The sequence below is a fragment of the Pinus tabuliformis genome, chromosome 5_1 (genome assembly GCF_031772625.1).
Source record: "Pinus tabuliformis cultivar Carrire ecotype Pingquan chromosome 5_1, CPIR1, whole genome shotgun sequence".
Taxonomy (NCBI): domain Eukaryota; kingdom Viridiplantae; phylum Streptophyta; class Pinopsida; order Pinales; family Pinaceae; genus Pinus; species Pinus tabuliformis.
Window position 1 is genome coordinate 309580033 of NC_142305.1, and position 17392 is coordinate 309597424.

Genomic DNA, 17392 nt, shown 5'->3' on the forward strand with positions numbered 1-17392 from the left:
TTATAAAACATAAAACATAGAGCATATTATGATTTATCTAGCAAGTGAGCAACTGTCAACATTTGTCATGTCCAAAATTCAAATAATAATGTTTACAAAATATGTCACTTGGTCACCGCCAAGCCAAAAAGGTTCAAAATTCAAATTCACAAGTCTACAAGTCTAATGAGTAATCTATGACAAAAAGAAGTAGATTGTGAATATATCTACTAATCTCTCCTCCTTCCACCACGAATAGAACGTGATGGCGGGCCTCCACGTGGTGGCAATGAAGAAGATGGTCCCTGTGTAAGTCGTGGCACTGGAACTGATGAAGAAGAACCCCCTGCCGTTGGTGTTGAACCATGGAACCTAGAAACCAAGGGACCAGATGGGGGTGGGGGTGGTGGCATATCAACACCCGTGTCATCATCCTAGAATCGCTCAAAAAATTCATGCAAAAAAAAAACACTAGTTAACAAAAAAATTAAAAACATGAATTAGAGAAATGCTTTATAAGGGAAAATTGGAAAATTCATACCACAATGGACATACCTGGATAAGAGAATCCTCTAATTGCTCTAGTCGCAACACTCCATCCTCCAAATTGGGCTCCTCTGGATTCTTGTCCCAAGTCAACAAGTCTTTATTAGACTTTGCATCTTCACAGTAATGGGACAACAATCGCAAGTTGTAATGAACATAAACCAAGCTCTCTGCCCGGTCTAAATTCAACCTGTTCCTTTTAACATTGTGGATGAAAGAATAAGAGCTCCAACACCTCTCTGCAGAAGAAGTGTTTACCACCTGTGATAGCACCCGCAATGCCAAACTCTGTAGAAGTGGAGTAGGCCCTCCATGCATGTTCCACCACTCAAGAGCAGAAAAATGCTCTCGATCTTGAATTGCATGCATGCTCCCAAATGGACCAGTGTTGCTCGTATAGTTGCTCACCTGTCTCCGTACCAATGCAGCCTCCTCATTATCAGGGATTAATCTACTCAATGCAGCCATATATTTTTCGTGAACCTCTTTATCTTGGTGTGGTTTTTTCCTGACTCCCCCCCCAGGTGCTGGTTTTGAAAGCCATGATGGATGATAGTATTTAGGTGTCAAAACATATGCTAATGCATGCAATGGAACATTTAGCATATCCCATCGTTTTTCCACCTCTTCACGAATATAATTGTACAAGGTGGTATCTCTAGGCTCAACAATGTCTTTAATCTGCCCCAACATGCTATCCATTTGCTCATACACCTCCCCAATTACTGGTCGATCTGAATCTGCAAACTTGATCATGTAATAAATTGGTTTGGTGAATTGCAAAACATATTTAACCTGTGACCAAAAGTAACTGTCAAGAACAGTGTCCTTGACTTCATTAGCACCATCTGTGTCAGTGTTAATTTCATCCCATGTTTCAGCACACACCAGATTAGTTAAAGCTTGTCTCACCCTCATTAGCCACCTAAAGGTGAGGTAATAACTAGCAAATCTTGTCTTTGCAATTTTAAGCAATTGCAACTTGGAGTAAGTGCCATAGAAGTAGTTTACCCTTGTATGCCCTGTGATGAATTTAATGAGCTGCTTCCCTTTCCTGTAAACCTCAGCAATCCACCCACAATCTTTGTGTTTCACAATATCATGCATCAAAAGGTTCAATGTGTGAACCAGGCACCCAGACCAAAAGATGTGTGGATGAGTACGCTCAATAATTTTTCCTGCTAACTTACAATTTGCTGCATTATCTGTGATCACTTGAACCACATTATTCGGACCAACATCTTTGATTGATTTCAATAGGAGATCTGCAATGTTTGGTGCAGTTGCACTGATGGAGGAGGAGTCATGAGATGCAATAAATACTGCACCACTAGAAGAAACACCAAGAACATTTATCAAATGTTGGTTTCTAATATTTGTCCACCCATCTGATACAATGGATACCCCAGAATCCACCCACTCATGTGTAAAACGTGTCAAAGCTCTTTGAACCTTAGCTTTTTCTCTTTCTAATAACACTGTTCTAGCTTTCTCATAGTTGGGGGCCTTGTATCCTTTTGGGGCTTCATTGATGGCCTTTACCATTTCATGCCAATAGGGAGAACGAAGCACATTGAATGGTACACCGCAAGCACAAAGAAAACGGACTATCTTTCCATCCACATCATCCCTCCCAGCAACATTAAGGAAATCCTCTATTGTTTTTCTACCTCCAGAGGTTGCAAAAGTACCATGAGGAGATGGGCAACTACCAAATTTAGAGGTTGCACTTGATTCAGAATGAGTTTTTTGTTTCTTGTTTTTTCGTTGTGCAGCCATCTCTATTTTGATGTATTTTTGTCTTTGTTCACTTGAAATGTTTGGGCAAATGGTTACCCCCACAGAACCCTTTTTTTCATCACTGTCTAGCACCCCACAAAGATGCCTCCTCAGACGGGTATATGAACCCGTATATGGTTTTCCTCCATGACAACCATGAGGGCACATCCATTTGTAAGATCCACCACCCTTTCCCCCTTCAAGTTTGGTCACATAGTTCCACAAGGGATTTGATGTACCTTTCCCATCTTGTGCTTCAGTGTCCTCTTCAAGTTCATCCCCTTCCTCTTCAAACCCTTCCTCCTCATCATACATTGGGTCACTACTATTAGGACCAAGTTCATCCCCTTCCTCTTCCCCTCTATTCCTCACCCTTGCCATCATTAAAACCAAGAGTGGAATGATACATAGAAGCCAAAAGAACACCATCTTGGAATATGGATATAGGTGGTGGACAACCTGTAAATAAAGGAGCAAGTAGAAACAATGGGAAAGAGTAGGAGAGGGAGGAGAAAAATACAATTTTTTTTTCAAAAAAACAAGGGAGTTTGGGGTTTTAACTTACCTCTTTAGCTCTTGTAGATGAAGTCCTCCAAGCTCTTGCTCCAAGCTCCTCCTCCTTCTCCTAGCTCCTCCTTCTTCACTCCTCCAAGCTCTCCTCTCTTCTCCTCTCCTTTCCTCTCTTCTCTTCTCCTCTCCTCTCTTCTCTTCTCCAACTCTCATAAACTCAAAGTGAGAAAATGAGAAGAGAATGGGGGCTTTATTCTTTTCTAAAGTCACCCTAAACTCACCCTAACCCACCCCCTCATGCTAGTTAAGTTAAATTTTAAAAGAAATTAAAAAAAAAATACGTTTAATTCGCTGCCTCCGCGGGTTGCGTGCGGGTTGCGCCTGGGTGGCGTGCGGGTGGCGTGCGCTTCCGGGCAGGTTGCGTGGCGCCACCCCTTGCCCGAATCGCCTCCCGAACCGCGATTCCGGGGGGCCGCAACCTCAAATGGCAGGAATCGTTTTTTTAACCCGGAATCGCGCCACCTCAAAAACGGAATCGCGCTTCCTGTGGGGATTCCGGATCGATTCCGTACGATTCACGATTCTGCCTTTGGATCCGGGGGGGGGGGGCGATTCCTGCAACACTGATGGAGCCTTCATCTTTTCTTTGTAGGGCATCGACCATCCATCACTTTCCTTTATGAACCATGTTAGCCATATCATCCTTTTCTTCATCGGAAAGTGATCTTCTAGTCCACATCTAGCTTTTCATCATACAACTACCTCTTCCAAGTCATGTTTCCTTTAGGATCTTTCATCCAACCACATGAGTGCTAGTTGTAGGTGATGTTGTTCAAAAATAAAAATTGAACATCAAATCAAAGTTACCTTTTGTGATGGCCTTTCATCATGACATCTTGCTTGCTTGCAACATCAATGTCATGCACATTCATAAACACATCTCGAAGACTTCATATTTCAAGGGTCTCCTTTCTTTATAGACCTTATCATGGTCTTCTTCTCTATGGAGATGTCATGATCAATTCTTCTAGTCATCGGATGTTGACTTCCTTTTTCTTATGTGACCATAGTTGCATCTTTCACGATCTCTTTCTTTCTTCACATATTGCTTCACATGAACTTTCATCCATGGTTCCTTCATCTTTGTCAACTACCTCATATGCCATATGAGGAGATATTATGTTGATTTCATCTTGTCAATATGTGAACCTTGCCTTCATGCATCTTTTCAAAGGAAGGGATCCTTGATCATGCTCACGAGATAGAGCATTTACCCAAACTATCTGCAACTATATGATGACATGACTTAACCTATCAAATATATACATACCTCTTTTCTCCTTTTGGTCATCTTAGACTTCCTTTGGTAACTTCCTTTCCATGATTGAGAGTACTTCAATAATATTGTCCTGCTGCACTCCTTTGTCACCATACCATCATCCTTCTAAATAATGTATCCCACATAGGGTGGAATGTTCAACGAAACGCTTCTTCCAATTAGAGGTGAATATTCTAATGAAGGTTCCAACATAGGATCTAGATTATCCTCATCCAACAAATGCTCCTTTCATGATGATGATGTATGATAAATTCCTTCTATCATGCTAGATGACTTTCTTTCAACTATATGTACTATATATGCTTTCAATGAGGTTACCAAAAGCTGCTTCCTTTATATGATGATTGCTACATCCATGTAGACTTGTACTTCAACTATTCTTTCGAGCTTCTCTAATGATGTCATGAGCTCTTGCTTCAACGATATGCTTCTAGTATGATGCCATCTTCTACTAAGACGCATCTCATCATAATGCTTTTCACCATGACTGCCATGGTGGAGGTCTTTTCACCTCCTACTTCTCCTTGCTATGTATAGGAGAAACCCTAATAGTGAAGATCTATCCCTTTGGATTTCTTCTCATCAGGTTCTTCCACTTCTTCAGTGATATGGGCTTCATTTATTTCTTTCCTCTTGTCGTCCCTTTTGAATTTCAGACACTCTATTATGCCCATATTCCTGATAGCCATAACATTGGATCTTCGACATATCCTTCTTCTTTTTCTAAGGACCAAATTTTCCGAACTTTCCTTTTCCCTTAGCCATGGCAGCAAATGCTTGAGCTTGTTCACTTGGTCCCACATCACTCTTTGCTTTCAATCTGGTTTCTTCAATCTTACACAATGACCAAAGTTCATTGAATGGGGTGACCTCTTTCCATAGATGCTTGATACGAAGTTGCCCCATTCATCATGTAGTGCAGTGAGTACCACGATGGTCATTTCTTTATCATACATGATTTCCCCCAACTCTTGTAGTTGGTCTCGTATTTCTGATACTCTCATAAAGTATGAGGCCATTCCTTCTTCCTTTGGTATCTTCATCTTGTAGAGCTTGGTTCTCAATGATATTACTTCTCCAGCAGTAGTTATGGAGAATAGCTCTACTGGTTTGTCATAGATGTCTTTTGACTTTTCCAATTTTGCTACATATGGAATGAGAGAATCCTTGATTGATTCTGTTGGAAATACTGAAAGGGGGTGATTAAGTATTTCTTAGCAATTAACACTTTTTAATCTTTTTTTCAGAGCTTTAGTTAATCTTCATTTATTATTATTGTTCTTCTTCAGATGATCATAAACAATAATCAAGAGTAGACAACACCATACAACAATGTTGAAAGATAAAATAGAGGACACAAAGGTTTTTAGGTGGAAAATTTCCTTCGGGTCAAAAACCACCGAATGCTTCTTTAGTAATTGTCTTCTCCTTATTAAAAGAAAATTCATTACATCAAGATTTCAGCTATATCTGAGGGAGGCGTCAACCCCCTAATTCACTGGCTACAACCTGTAGGACGCTACTAGATCCTAATATCTTGTTGCAACCAGAAGGACACTTCAACGCCCTGTAGATCAGGCCACAACCTGATGAGTGCCCCAACACTCTGTTTACCAGCTGCTGTCGGAAAGGATGCTTCGCTGCCCTGTTAGTTTATCAACCACAACTGAATGGACACCACAATGCCACGTGCAAGGCACAACTTGCCCTAGCACCACCCTGCGACCCTCAAGTGTTCTCAGGCCACATCCCGAAGGTGACTCCAATCACCCGTAAGAGTCGGTAGATCACGTTTCACAATTTTCAGACTGGATCCCCTTGTGCTCTGAATCAATGTAAGAATGCTGTAAAGAAGGCACTGCTATTACCTGTCAAATCCTAGTAGCCACTGACCACACTGCACAATACTATCCAAACTCATCATTGCACAATGCTGCACATCAAAGTCACTACTCAACTGCACATCACTGTCACTGCACACGTAGATCACTGCACATCTGATCACTACTCAACATCAAGAGCTCACAACGTTGGCTACCACTGCACGTCACGGTTGAATAAGCATCAAGGCTCATATGCTGCTTCACTATTCCAAACCGCTCATATAATCATTCTTCACATTGCTTCACTGTTCCAAACCGCTTACAATGTTTCAACCATCTGGCACTGCTATCAAATGATGGCACAAACCAAGGTGCCTCGGGTTATCCCTATGACCTGCAAACAATGCTCTCAAGCTTTGCCCTTGGAGAGCTACCAGCGTACATGTAAACACTTCTGCTCACATCAATATATTATACAATTGAATGATAACGCCTTCAAGATCTGCTGCCCTGCAAGGTTACAATTGTGTCATTGTACACAAATTCCTAGGTCATACCCAAGGTCATCAATGGCATATGTCAATGTTTCTTAATCTATGAGTCAAGTCAATTAGTCATGCTAAAGTTAGGTGTCAATTCAAGGTCAATGTCTTATCTAGGTGTCAAAAAACACTTGTAATACAACATTGTCATATAGAGTCTTAGTCAAGTATAGTCAAAGACACTTGTCAACTAGATGTAAACTCACTGTTCCAAACCATGTGTCATAGTTAAGTCTTATTCAAATGAATTAATGTATCAACTCAAAGTCATGTTTAGGTATTACTATCATGTCGCACTAAAGTCAAAGTCAAACTTCATAGAATGTTCACTAAGTCAATCCTGTCTCACTTCATAATCAAGGTATTGTTATGTTAAGCAACTATCAAGGTCATGTAATTATGTTAAGTCAAAGTTTATGTATTATACTTGCTGTGGATTATCTTCTCACTGTATAAGAAATTACAGTCTCATTACTGCCATCAAAAGGAATAGAGAATACAAACAGTCACACAAACTTGTTCACAACTACTTTGCTGTCCATTACATATAGTCATATTACTTGTCATGTTAAGGTATCAAGCAATTGTCATGTTGCCAGTCAAGTTCATTAGGTGCTTAGCTGTTGCATTCAATATACTTAGTTAATGCATGCTGACACACTGTCATAGATCAGACACAGAACTATTGTCACATCCTCAGTGATTAAGGTAACAAGAGCAATGTTTTGCTCAAAATATTGCTAAGTCATGTTAAGTGATAGATTCTCCAGAAAAACACAAGTCTGCCTAGTCACCAATCATTACATGAATGTTACATCATTATGAGATCTCATTGTTTAGAAAGTCATAAGAACTATTATGCTAAATGCCATCGCTATAACACACATAATATAGGTCTTTGTCATATCAATGGTCATTGTGTCAACACACTTGTTATGTCTAGGTCTGAGTGTCTTAATGGTGAATGTCAAGTTAAGGTCAAATTGTCAACTGTTATGGTCGTTGTCAAGTCAATAATCTAGATCACTTGCAGTCTTGTTAATTCTATAGTAGTCAAAGTCAGAAACATGCTCACCAAGGTGCTGTTTGAGGTTATGACCATTGGAGATTAGATACTTTTAAGTTTCTTTGAAAAATAATCGTTAAAGGGCTCCATTAGGTAGACGTTAGAGTAGGCATTACTAGGAATTTAAGGATTCAAATTTATACATTAAATGAGCCTTGTAATTTAAGGAAGCAGGATTGTGGGATTCACGTATTTTAAAATGATGAAGGTCTTATAGATAAATACTTTTTACTTTAAGAATAATATATCCATCTAGATTCTAAATAACTTTTAAATTAAATATTTATGTTAAAGAATCAATAGTGCATATGGTCCTACTTGAGTGTGAAGTCAATGATTGGTTTACTACCTTTGGATCTTGATGTTATTCAACTTATACGTGGTGATATTACGGTGAGAACCCCTGTCATATATTGACAACCATTGGTGAATAAGGTGTCATGTCTCTACCCCCTGGGGTTTTAGTCCACAAAACTGGGTCTTCATTTTCAAACTCAATTTTCTCTCAAACCAAGAGGAACCATGGGGTGTACCACATATCAATTGAAACATATCTTCGAGGAGAATCTAATGACCTAGATCTCCAACTCAATCTCAATGGTTTGACCCTTCAAAAACCCTCAACAAGGTTAGGGTACATCCTCAGTCTAGGGAACCCAAACCCTAGGACTTGGGTTTTCAACCATCCAACAATAGAGTTGCCATCTTGATGTAATCTGACAGTTAATAGGAAGCGTTCATTAACCATTTGACATCAATGACTAGTATTTTTGGTCAAAGTCAAACCCAATCAACTCCATGGGTTGACATCAATGACAACACCATCCAACAGATTCTATAAGGATTCTTTGAGCTCTTATTACCCCCTTCATGTATTTTGTTCGAGCTTGAGCTTCTTCTTTTGGCAGTTTGACAATAAAACCCTTAACATGATCAATGACTTCATTTTCTCTGAGGATCAAATCTGTCCTCTTTTTCCATGCAAGATAGTTTGTTGACCCAACCAATTTGTTGCTTTCCTTGCAAAATGAAGTCATTTTGATAGCAGATTCAGACATAAATATAGAGATACTTGTGAAGATACTCCTTGATGACAACATCTTCAACTTGATGCCTTCTTGATTTTGATGATGATGTTAATATAGAAGATGTCTTCTTTCAAAAGTGATCCTTGGCTCAAAGAGAGGGAGATCACCTTGATTCCTTGATGATGCCGACAACACCTCTTGCTTCTTCAGATGATAGTGTAATGTGATGGCTTTTCCGAGGTACTTCAAATGTAGGGTCTTTCTTTGGATTTTGGGTCCTTGAGGTCTTCTTTCCTTTGAGATGAAGATTATAAACTTTCCAAGAATGCTTCAATTGAATAACCCTTCTTTGAATGAGCTAGGGTTTTGAGGTCTTCTTTGATGCTCTTAATTACTTTCTTCAAGATGATGAGAGGGCTAGTCCTTCTTGATGATTGATGCTCTTGATGTTTCCCGGATGATCTTCTTGTGCTTCGGCCCTTGAGTATCCTTCTTTAAGCTGCATTTCCTTGATGTAGTCACCTTAGCTCCGATACCATGTTGAGAAATCTAGGGCAACTAGATTAGGTGATTTCTCTTTCTTTGATAACTGCTTGTGTTGTCTTTTTACTTATCTTAATTAGATTCTTTTTCTCCTTGATTATTATTATGTTCTTTTCATCAAACGACTACCAAACCATAAAGAACAATGAAACAATAGGACACATGATATAGGTGATCATCCAGGGCCAAAACCTCTCCACTTGAGAGGAAAACCCACAAGAATTTTTCTTCTTATAGAATCTTCGATTGCCAAATTTCAAGACCTATAACCCTTGACCAAGACCCTCCAAGACCAAGTCAAATATGAGCTTTTTCCTGTAGCAAGTCCTACAATTTAAACAAATTCTTTTGCCCAGTAGATTCTTCTGCAATTTCGACCCCTCCAGTAGATTCTTCTGCAATTTCGACCCCTCCAGTAGATTCTTCTACCACTTCGACCCCTCGAGCAGATTCTTCTGCAACTTCGTCCTTCCAGTAGATTCTTCTGCAAAAACCCTAAGTGGCATGCGTGAGAGAATAATGGAGACCTTGTCCTTCTTTTCTCTTCGCTAGAGATGAGACCTTCTTCTCATCAACTCGGCTTGCAAGATGGATTTCCCTTGACCAAAAACTCGGCCTTCTTGAAGTATCTGCGACTCAGTTTCTACCGCTGCAAGATGATGCCCTAACCTTCGAACGTGTGGAGGAATATAGCCCAAAACTAAATCAGAAAACTTGCTTTTCTTGTCTTCTTCTAGTCCTTCTTTTCTTCTCACTTCTTGCTCTTCCTTGTACGAATTGGTGAGTGAATGTGTCCCTTCCAAGTGAGGTCGAAGTCTCCTTTATATATGTCTTCCACTAGGCCGAATTGCACTTTTTAGGCCAACTTGTCCATGTGTGTAGGCCAACTTGATCTTTGCACCATGACGAGGTCTTGGAGGGTCTTTTGACTTTATTTTGACTCAAATAATTTTTTGTACAATATGCACCATGCCCAAATGGGTCTTCAATACATTACAATGACTTAATTGACTTTATGACAAACCTAGAATCACTCAATGGGTGCTTGGCCTAAAAATAAATTTCCCTTGAGCATGAAACCCATGCCTCAAGAACAACAATAAATTTATTTTTCTCTTTACATTAAATACATAAAATCATGATTACATATGTCATTATGAAGACTGAAACTAGTTTTATATTTCAACAAAGCAGTGAAATAACAAACCAACCCCCTCAAATTTGACGAGCAAGAACCTCCAAAATACCACTGTAAACAAAGATCAGTTAATGTAGCTCAAAAATCAGTCAGCTGTAGAATCAGATCAGCCTCCTGTAGCTTATGATTAGATATATCAGTCCACAAGATCAAATCAATCTACAAGACTGGTTATCAAGATGCAAGGAGCAATGCCAATATGCAATTTGACGCTAGACACACTCATGCCACACTCAACAAAGCTATCTGGTTCCCTCCTTTTTTGAATTCATGTCAAAGAAAAATAAAGGTAAATGTTTATCTCAACTGTTAGAGAATCAAAAGATTGTTAACTATTTGCAAGCCAAATGTGTTTGGATAGAAATCCATTAAGATTATCCTATAACAAACTTAAATAGTGGTAGCAAAAGTCCAAAGATACTCACAACAGATAATTCAAAACAGAAACACACGTAAACCAAAAATGAGTTTAACAGAGAATAAATATAGATATCCAAATTACATACATACAACATCTTAATTCCAATACTTGATCAAGCTTTCATAAGTGCTCAAATTGATTGTGAATATTTTAGAAGGGGGAAGTAAGGGTGTGGTGGGGCGAGGGGTGGGGAAAAGAAAAGGTAAAATGAGTTAACTCTTAAAGTCTATGCAAATTTTGTTTCTTCATTTATAGCATTGTTCTACATTCTCTCTCTCTCTCTCTCTCTCATTTTCTCATGCTCTTGTTTTATGTTTTAAGCATAATGAAGTGATAAAGTGCCTTCCATCTCTGATTTCCGACAAAGGTTTTTGTTATAACATTCTGTTGCCTTTACAAAACTGCAAACCTAATTTTTCAGAAGTTTGCAGCTGCAGTGGCACTTGTATTCATACCTGCACAAATGTATGCACCCTGGTAACTATTTTCTATGCCAATCTATCCTGTTTTGGCTTAAGAATCACAAGGTTCTGACTCGTACTCTTTAGGATCAGTAAATAAAATTCTGGTGCCTGCTAAAACTCACTTGCATCCCTAAAGTAATCAACTTATCTGTATAGATCAGTCATTGTAAAGTCATGTATCGTAAATAAGAGAAAATGCATATCAGAAACTTTGCTGGAAAGAGAGCATGTCTTGTGGACTCTATAATACTAACTTTATTTGGGTACGCCTCTCAATGACCAGTTCAGACCTAGGCCACAGTGCAAATATGAGTGCTTAAAAAGCACAGTTATGCTTGAGCCCAAAGTTTGCCAGCTCAAAATCAAAATAAAAAAATTAGTTGTCCAGATATGTAATTTCCTGGTCCTGCCTTCCAAGCCAGAAATGAAACTGCACAGTGCAAACCTAAATTTAAGAGTGTTCTTGATAAGTTCCTAACCTTAACAACCTGCAACTTATTACCTAGCAGATTCCTTGCTTAAAAACACTTATTACGCACGTCTACTGAGTAAAAGCACAGCTAGGATTTTAATAATTATAACATCAGAAGCAAAATTATTATTAATGTACCAATCTCACAATCATATGCACACAAGATTTTCTTCCCTTCAAATCAGTCCATTTATTAAATTCAGAACTTACAAGGGTTTCCTTCCTGGGACAATGGCCCACTGAGGAAAATACATACAACAAGAACCTAGAACTGATCTAGCTGATCAAGCCCTCTACAGATCTTGTTGTCTGATCTGGATCTCCCTTGCTGCCCCTTACATCTTCTTTGAGCCTGGTACACTTGAATGGAAGTCCTTCACTCAATCACCGTGTCTTGTGGTCAAGATGTCTTGTGTGTCTTCTCCCTTGGCCTAGCCTTCCTTTATAAGCTTGAGTTATTGACCAAATCCACAACACTGATCTCCAAAATGATTGGCGGTTTGAGATTCATATAATTCACATGAAAATAATCTTTGCATTTCATTAGATTAACTCATTTTATCTTTATAAAAGTCAATTACTTAGTACTCAAAGTAATTACTAAGGTTAAGGGTCTATTAAGCGACTTCTGCATTCCTAGACACCTAGGCCTGTGCAGAAGTACCTGTGTGAGATACAAACATCAACAGTTCTATATGCACTGGCACTTGTATTCATACCTATTCGCATGCACCTTGGTAACCATATTTTATGCCATGCTATCCTGTTTTGGCATAGAAGCATAAGGTCCTGACTTTTATTAGTTAGAATTGCTAAACAAAATTCCAGTGCCTGCTAAAAGTTGCTTGTATCCATAAAGTTATATGTATAGACCAGTCATTGCCAGGTCATGTATTGAACATAGTAGCAAATTTATATCAGAAATTTTGCTGGAAAGAGGGCCTGTATTGTGGACTATATGATGCTGACTATATCGGTTGCACCTCTCAACGGCCAGTTTGGACCTCCCAAGCTACAGTGAGAATGAGGGTGCCTAACAAACACAGAGTTAATCTTGAGGCCAGAGCCTGACAGGTCAAAATCAAAATCAAAATTTCTTTGTCCAGACTAGTAATTTCCCAGTTCTGCCTCCTAACGGGCAAAAGCTGTTATTTTTAGGAAGACCTTGCAATCAATTCTAGAATCTCTGGTATCCAAGACATATTTTATTGTTTCTTTGTTTGATTTGAAGTGTTGAAGCCTGAAATATTGCTAAATGATTTTCTTTGAATCTGAAAATGCTGCATGCAAAATTGAGATGAAACCTTTCTACAGAGAAGACGACCAAAATCATAATTTAGAAGCCTTCCTGAAGAGGGCCAGGAGGTTCTTCACTGCATAGAGAATTTTGTGCAGTGATTTTTGCGACTCCTGGTCCACTAAGTGCAACTATATTTAGTAAGAAGAGTGGTACATACTACAAATTGTTCGAGTTTTTAAGCCTTATACTTGGTTCACTTAATTCTAATATTTTTGCAGGAAAATAAAGAACTAACTGATGGATGGATCTTCCATGCTTCTATATCGATTATAATTTTTGTTCAACTGTTTAACTGAATATTATCAGTATCTTATTCTTTTCCTTTGGCCCTCTGGACTAGTTGGAAATATGTGGTTTCCATGAAGATGACTGTGTCTAAGGTCCATGAAGTCCAGGTCCACATTTCCTCATTTCCTCATCTATTTTCCACTAATGCTGATCTTGAATATGTGGATGAGAACATGTTGTTGGACTTCAAGGGAAAGTCTTTACTTCCCACACCCTTTTGAACCCTTGGCATCCTTTCAAAATGTGACATGCAAGACTGGAATAATATCCTTTTAAATTGAATTTCTTTTCAAAAAGCTCAGGGTAGAAGGCTAATAGACTGTAAGTTTTCTAGTCCTTGGATGCAATATGATGGCTTCTATTCATCTGTGATTTGGAAACAGATTTTTATATCCCATATATCCTCTCATCTGCCTTGCTGCAGCGGCTGTGATAGAGAGATTTCCTGATTTAGTCCAGAGGTTTCATGCAGTGTATGAAGAATCGATTCTTGTCCAGGTATAATTTGGATCTTCCTTGCTATATCTATCATCTTCTTATTGTGATTGATAATTGTCTGCTTTTTTCAAATGTCGATATGTAGCACTTGTCCGGTACAAGCTTACACTGTCATTTGTTAGAACTTACAATTGACTTTTTGGTTGGTAAATGGGAGCAGGTTGCAAAAGTTCTCAGGCCTCTCACGCTTGGTATTATCTTGGCCGTTTGCCACAGTAGGACTAATGCATTGCTGTATGGGTATTCTGCTCCTATGGATATGTATAAACACTTGGCTGGTTTGAGAAATGTTCCCAATGGTAAGAAGAAACAGGCTTGTACTTGAATGTTTTTCAACTAATTAGTATTAAAACTTTAAGACGGATTTCTTCAGATATCTGTTGGAGATGGGCATGGCAGTTCTCTATAAGATGACTAATCAAATGTCTATGGAAAGTTGGTGTTTCATCTTCTATGCTCAAAACTTCTTTGCCATGGACAGGAATTAAATGTAGATGACAACTTTTCTGGTAAACTGTGTGTTATGTTCATTGATATGCCCAGCATTTCCAGTGAACACTTCACCCATCTTCGTGGACATTAAGCTTTTCTGAAGATGTGAAGAGTGCTCATGATTCTCACCTACCCTAACGATTATATTCTAACTGCATACTCTATTTAACTTGATCTAGCACTCTTCACATCATCAAAAAAGCTTAATGTCCCTGAAAATGGGTGAAGTGTTCACCTGAAACGTTGGGCCTATCAATGAACACAACACACAGTTTACCAGAAGTTTTCATCTACATTAGGATATTGACTAGAAATATTCATAGTAAAATTCTATCCCTCTAAGAAATTAAATGATTTGTTATGAAAGTGGTGATTTGCTTATTCTATGAATAATAACTTACAAGTGGATGTTCAACTGATAATCTTGCAGAATCTGTTCTCTGTGTTGGGAGTGAATGGCATCGATTCCCTTCATCTTTCTTTTTGCATGCTAATGTGTCTGAAGTTCAATGGATTGATGATGGATTTAGAGGACTACTCCCAATTCCCTTCAATGAAACTTTGGGTGGGACTGCATCTGCTCCATCATATTTCAACAATCGAAATAAAGCATCTGATAAACAATATGTAATTACCTTTCCTCCGCAAGTTGGTTTTTTATCTGCACAGGAGCATGTTGTATTGAGGAGGAATCATGCATGTAGTGACCATATCAATTTAGGACCTCTTGATTGGTAGGAACAACAAATACTTCATATCTAGCTTGAGATTCCAAATGGAGAGACATCTTTTCTGCATCTTCTATTTGTGAAACTACTTACTTGGTGGGCATGCTGATGACAGCTGATGGATTTAAGAACTTGTAACTTCCTTGTGGAGCTTGACGTTAAAAGGGTGCACATTTCTCGTGGATCTGATTCGTCAATGTGGGAGGTATTAAATTTATAGATATGTTCTTTAGCACCTATGTAAGATGATAATAGTGAAATATGTTTCTGCAGTGATGTTGTAGCTCAGGTCTTAGAGAATATGGTACTTTAATCTCTGTTCGTGATGAGATGATTTTTGGATGCAGACAATCTTTGAATTACCATTCCTAGACAAGGACAAATCACCCGTCCTCTATCGTGGATTTGCAATACCAGGAGCATGGGAAAATAGGAACGTGTTTGGAACCTATAGATTACTTAAAAAGAAGTCATATTTATCTGGAGAAAGTTAGATCATTCCCAGAGAGTCCTCAACACTGTTATTGAAGTTATCTGGAGTTAGCTAGGATCATTTCGGGAAGGTAACCAATATTGTTTTGTATGACAGTTTTCTTCTCATGGTTTTCAACTAAGGATCGGTGGGTTTTTTCTATTTGTACTGACGACTGGTTTCTGGTATTAGAAGGTAAAATGAGATGAAATAATCCAAGAATTATTAGGGATGGTTCATTTTAAATTGATAACTCTAGGCCTTACAACTACTTGCAAAGAAGGTGGGAATTTCCATCTTTTTTCTCACTCAGCTGATGTCAAGTAGAGTTCAATTTTCTCAAGAATGGCATCTAGTGTAGTTAATATGGAATGAGTATAGTTCAGAACGAATTGAGAATGGAAATATTATGGCGTATTAGTCTCTTCCATTCTTGAAAGTTTTGGGTGGAACAGTGGAAAGGTTTCTTTGGCTGAATAGTCCCATTTTTAAGTCACTGAACTGTGCCATGGGGTTTATTGAAGTGGTTTGAAAGCTATCTAGTGTTTGTGGGCTATAGTTCTAGTGCTTTTCTTTAAAACCACTCCTGTTGTGCTCCAGCTGTCCTTTTTGCCGTTTGATACTGTTACATGTTCCACATACTCTGTCCCAACTATAATTTCTTTAAATTTTTTTTTTTTGGAAATGGGAAGAAACGACTCAGACAAAATTCTCCCATCGTTTAGACTTCTAATGGAAGAATAAGGGAACTTTCAATGCCATTGTTTAATTTAGAAACAATGAAGTAAGGCACAATATATAACTTGATTAACAATGCATTGATAATGACATTCTTCACTATGAACTTAAATTTTGTAATTTCATATCGTTATTCACGTGCAAGGAACTATAATGTCAAAATGCCTAATGGCAATATCATAAATTATAAATGATGATATTTTAAATATTGAATGATAGAACCAATAGGTATGTCCCCAATCCTCAAGTGTATGGTTGCTCTTAGGTGGTGGATCGAGATGAAGTTCATCACCGTCAACATTATCATCTAGTGGCAGTGATTCACACTATTGGCAAATGAGCACTATCAAACAGTACATCTCTGCCAGGTTCATCATAGGGAACCTCCTCGTCAATAGATAGGTATGCACACTCTACATTGACTTTCCAATGCATTGCTAGACCTTGCTAATAAATTGGTTTCTTCCAATCTAGTAGGATAATATGTTTGTACGTAGACCAAAAATTTACACCTTTGCAAGTAGCCTATTCCTCTAAGTTGACTGAGTAAAAGTATATGCCATCCAACTCTTCACATGCAAAGGAGCAATTTATTCCGTCGAGGAAGTAAGGACCTTTGGGAGAGCTAATGATTATGTCTAACAATAGCTCGTATCATTCAGCAATCAGTCATGTTTGAATAACCATACTTAATCCAAACCTGTTTATGCCTGGTGATTTTTTGTTCCAATCTGCTCAAAGCTATATCAATCAAGGTGGCTCTTAGCTTATTCTGATGAGGTGGATTTTCATCTTGTGAAGTTTCAGTGATTTCTTTCACCATTTTCTTTTAATGGGGTGACTGTCCCACAAACAAGGGGGTCTCATACACCCCCCACCTCCTTGGTCCCTTTGTAACTCCATCGAGAAAATGGGGTGCTTATGGCTAATATTTACCCCAACTACTAATGATGATGAATTGACATGACACAGTATAAACAAAACTGAAGTAGTATTCCACATGAGTTAGCTATGGGAAATACAAGTTGACTACACATTGAACTAAAAAAATTCAACATCTATGCCTAAATCAATTCTTTCTATTGATTGAATTCTAAGTGTGCATTTCAGCAGCACATATAAGGAAACTAAATCCTTTTATAAACACTTTGTGAAGATTTCAAGCA

General features: G+C 38.4%; 1 protein-coding gene across 1 annotated transcript in view; it reads left to right on the plus strand.

Annotated features, from left to right (window-relative positions):
* Positions 1 to 15984, plus strand: part of EBS3 (Alg9-like mannosyltransferase family) — a 126337-nt gene extending 110353 nt beyond the window's left edge. Inside the window, exons 6-10 of the mRNA XM_089432118.1 lie at positions 13682 to 13796; positions 13957 to 14095; positions 14719 to 14915; positions 15132 to 15221; positions 15364 to 15984. Coding sequence (XP_089288244.1) covers positions 13682 to 13796; positions 13957 to 14095; positions 14719 to 14915; positions 15132 to 15221; positions 15364 to 15510 — 688 coding nt within the window. The 3' untranslated portion in view covers positions 15511 to 15984. The remainder of the gene's footprint in view (positions 1 to 13681; positions 13797 to 13956; positions 14096 to 14718; positions 14916 to 15131; positions 15222 to 15363) is intronic.
* Positions 15985 to 17392: the final 1408 nt, after the last annotated feature.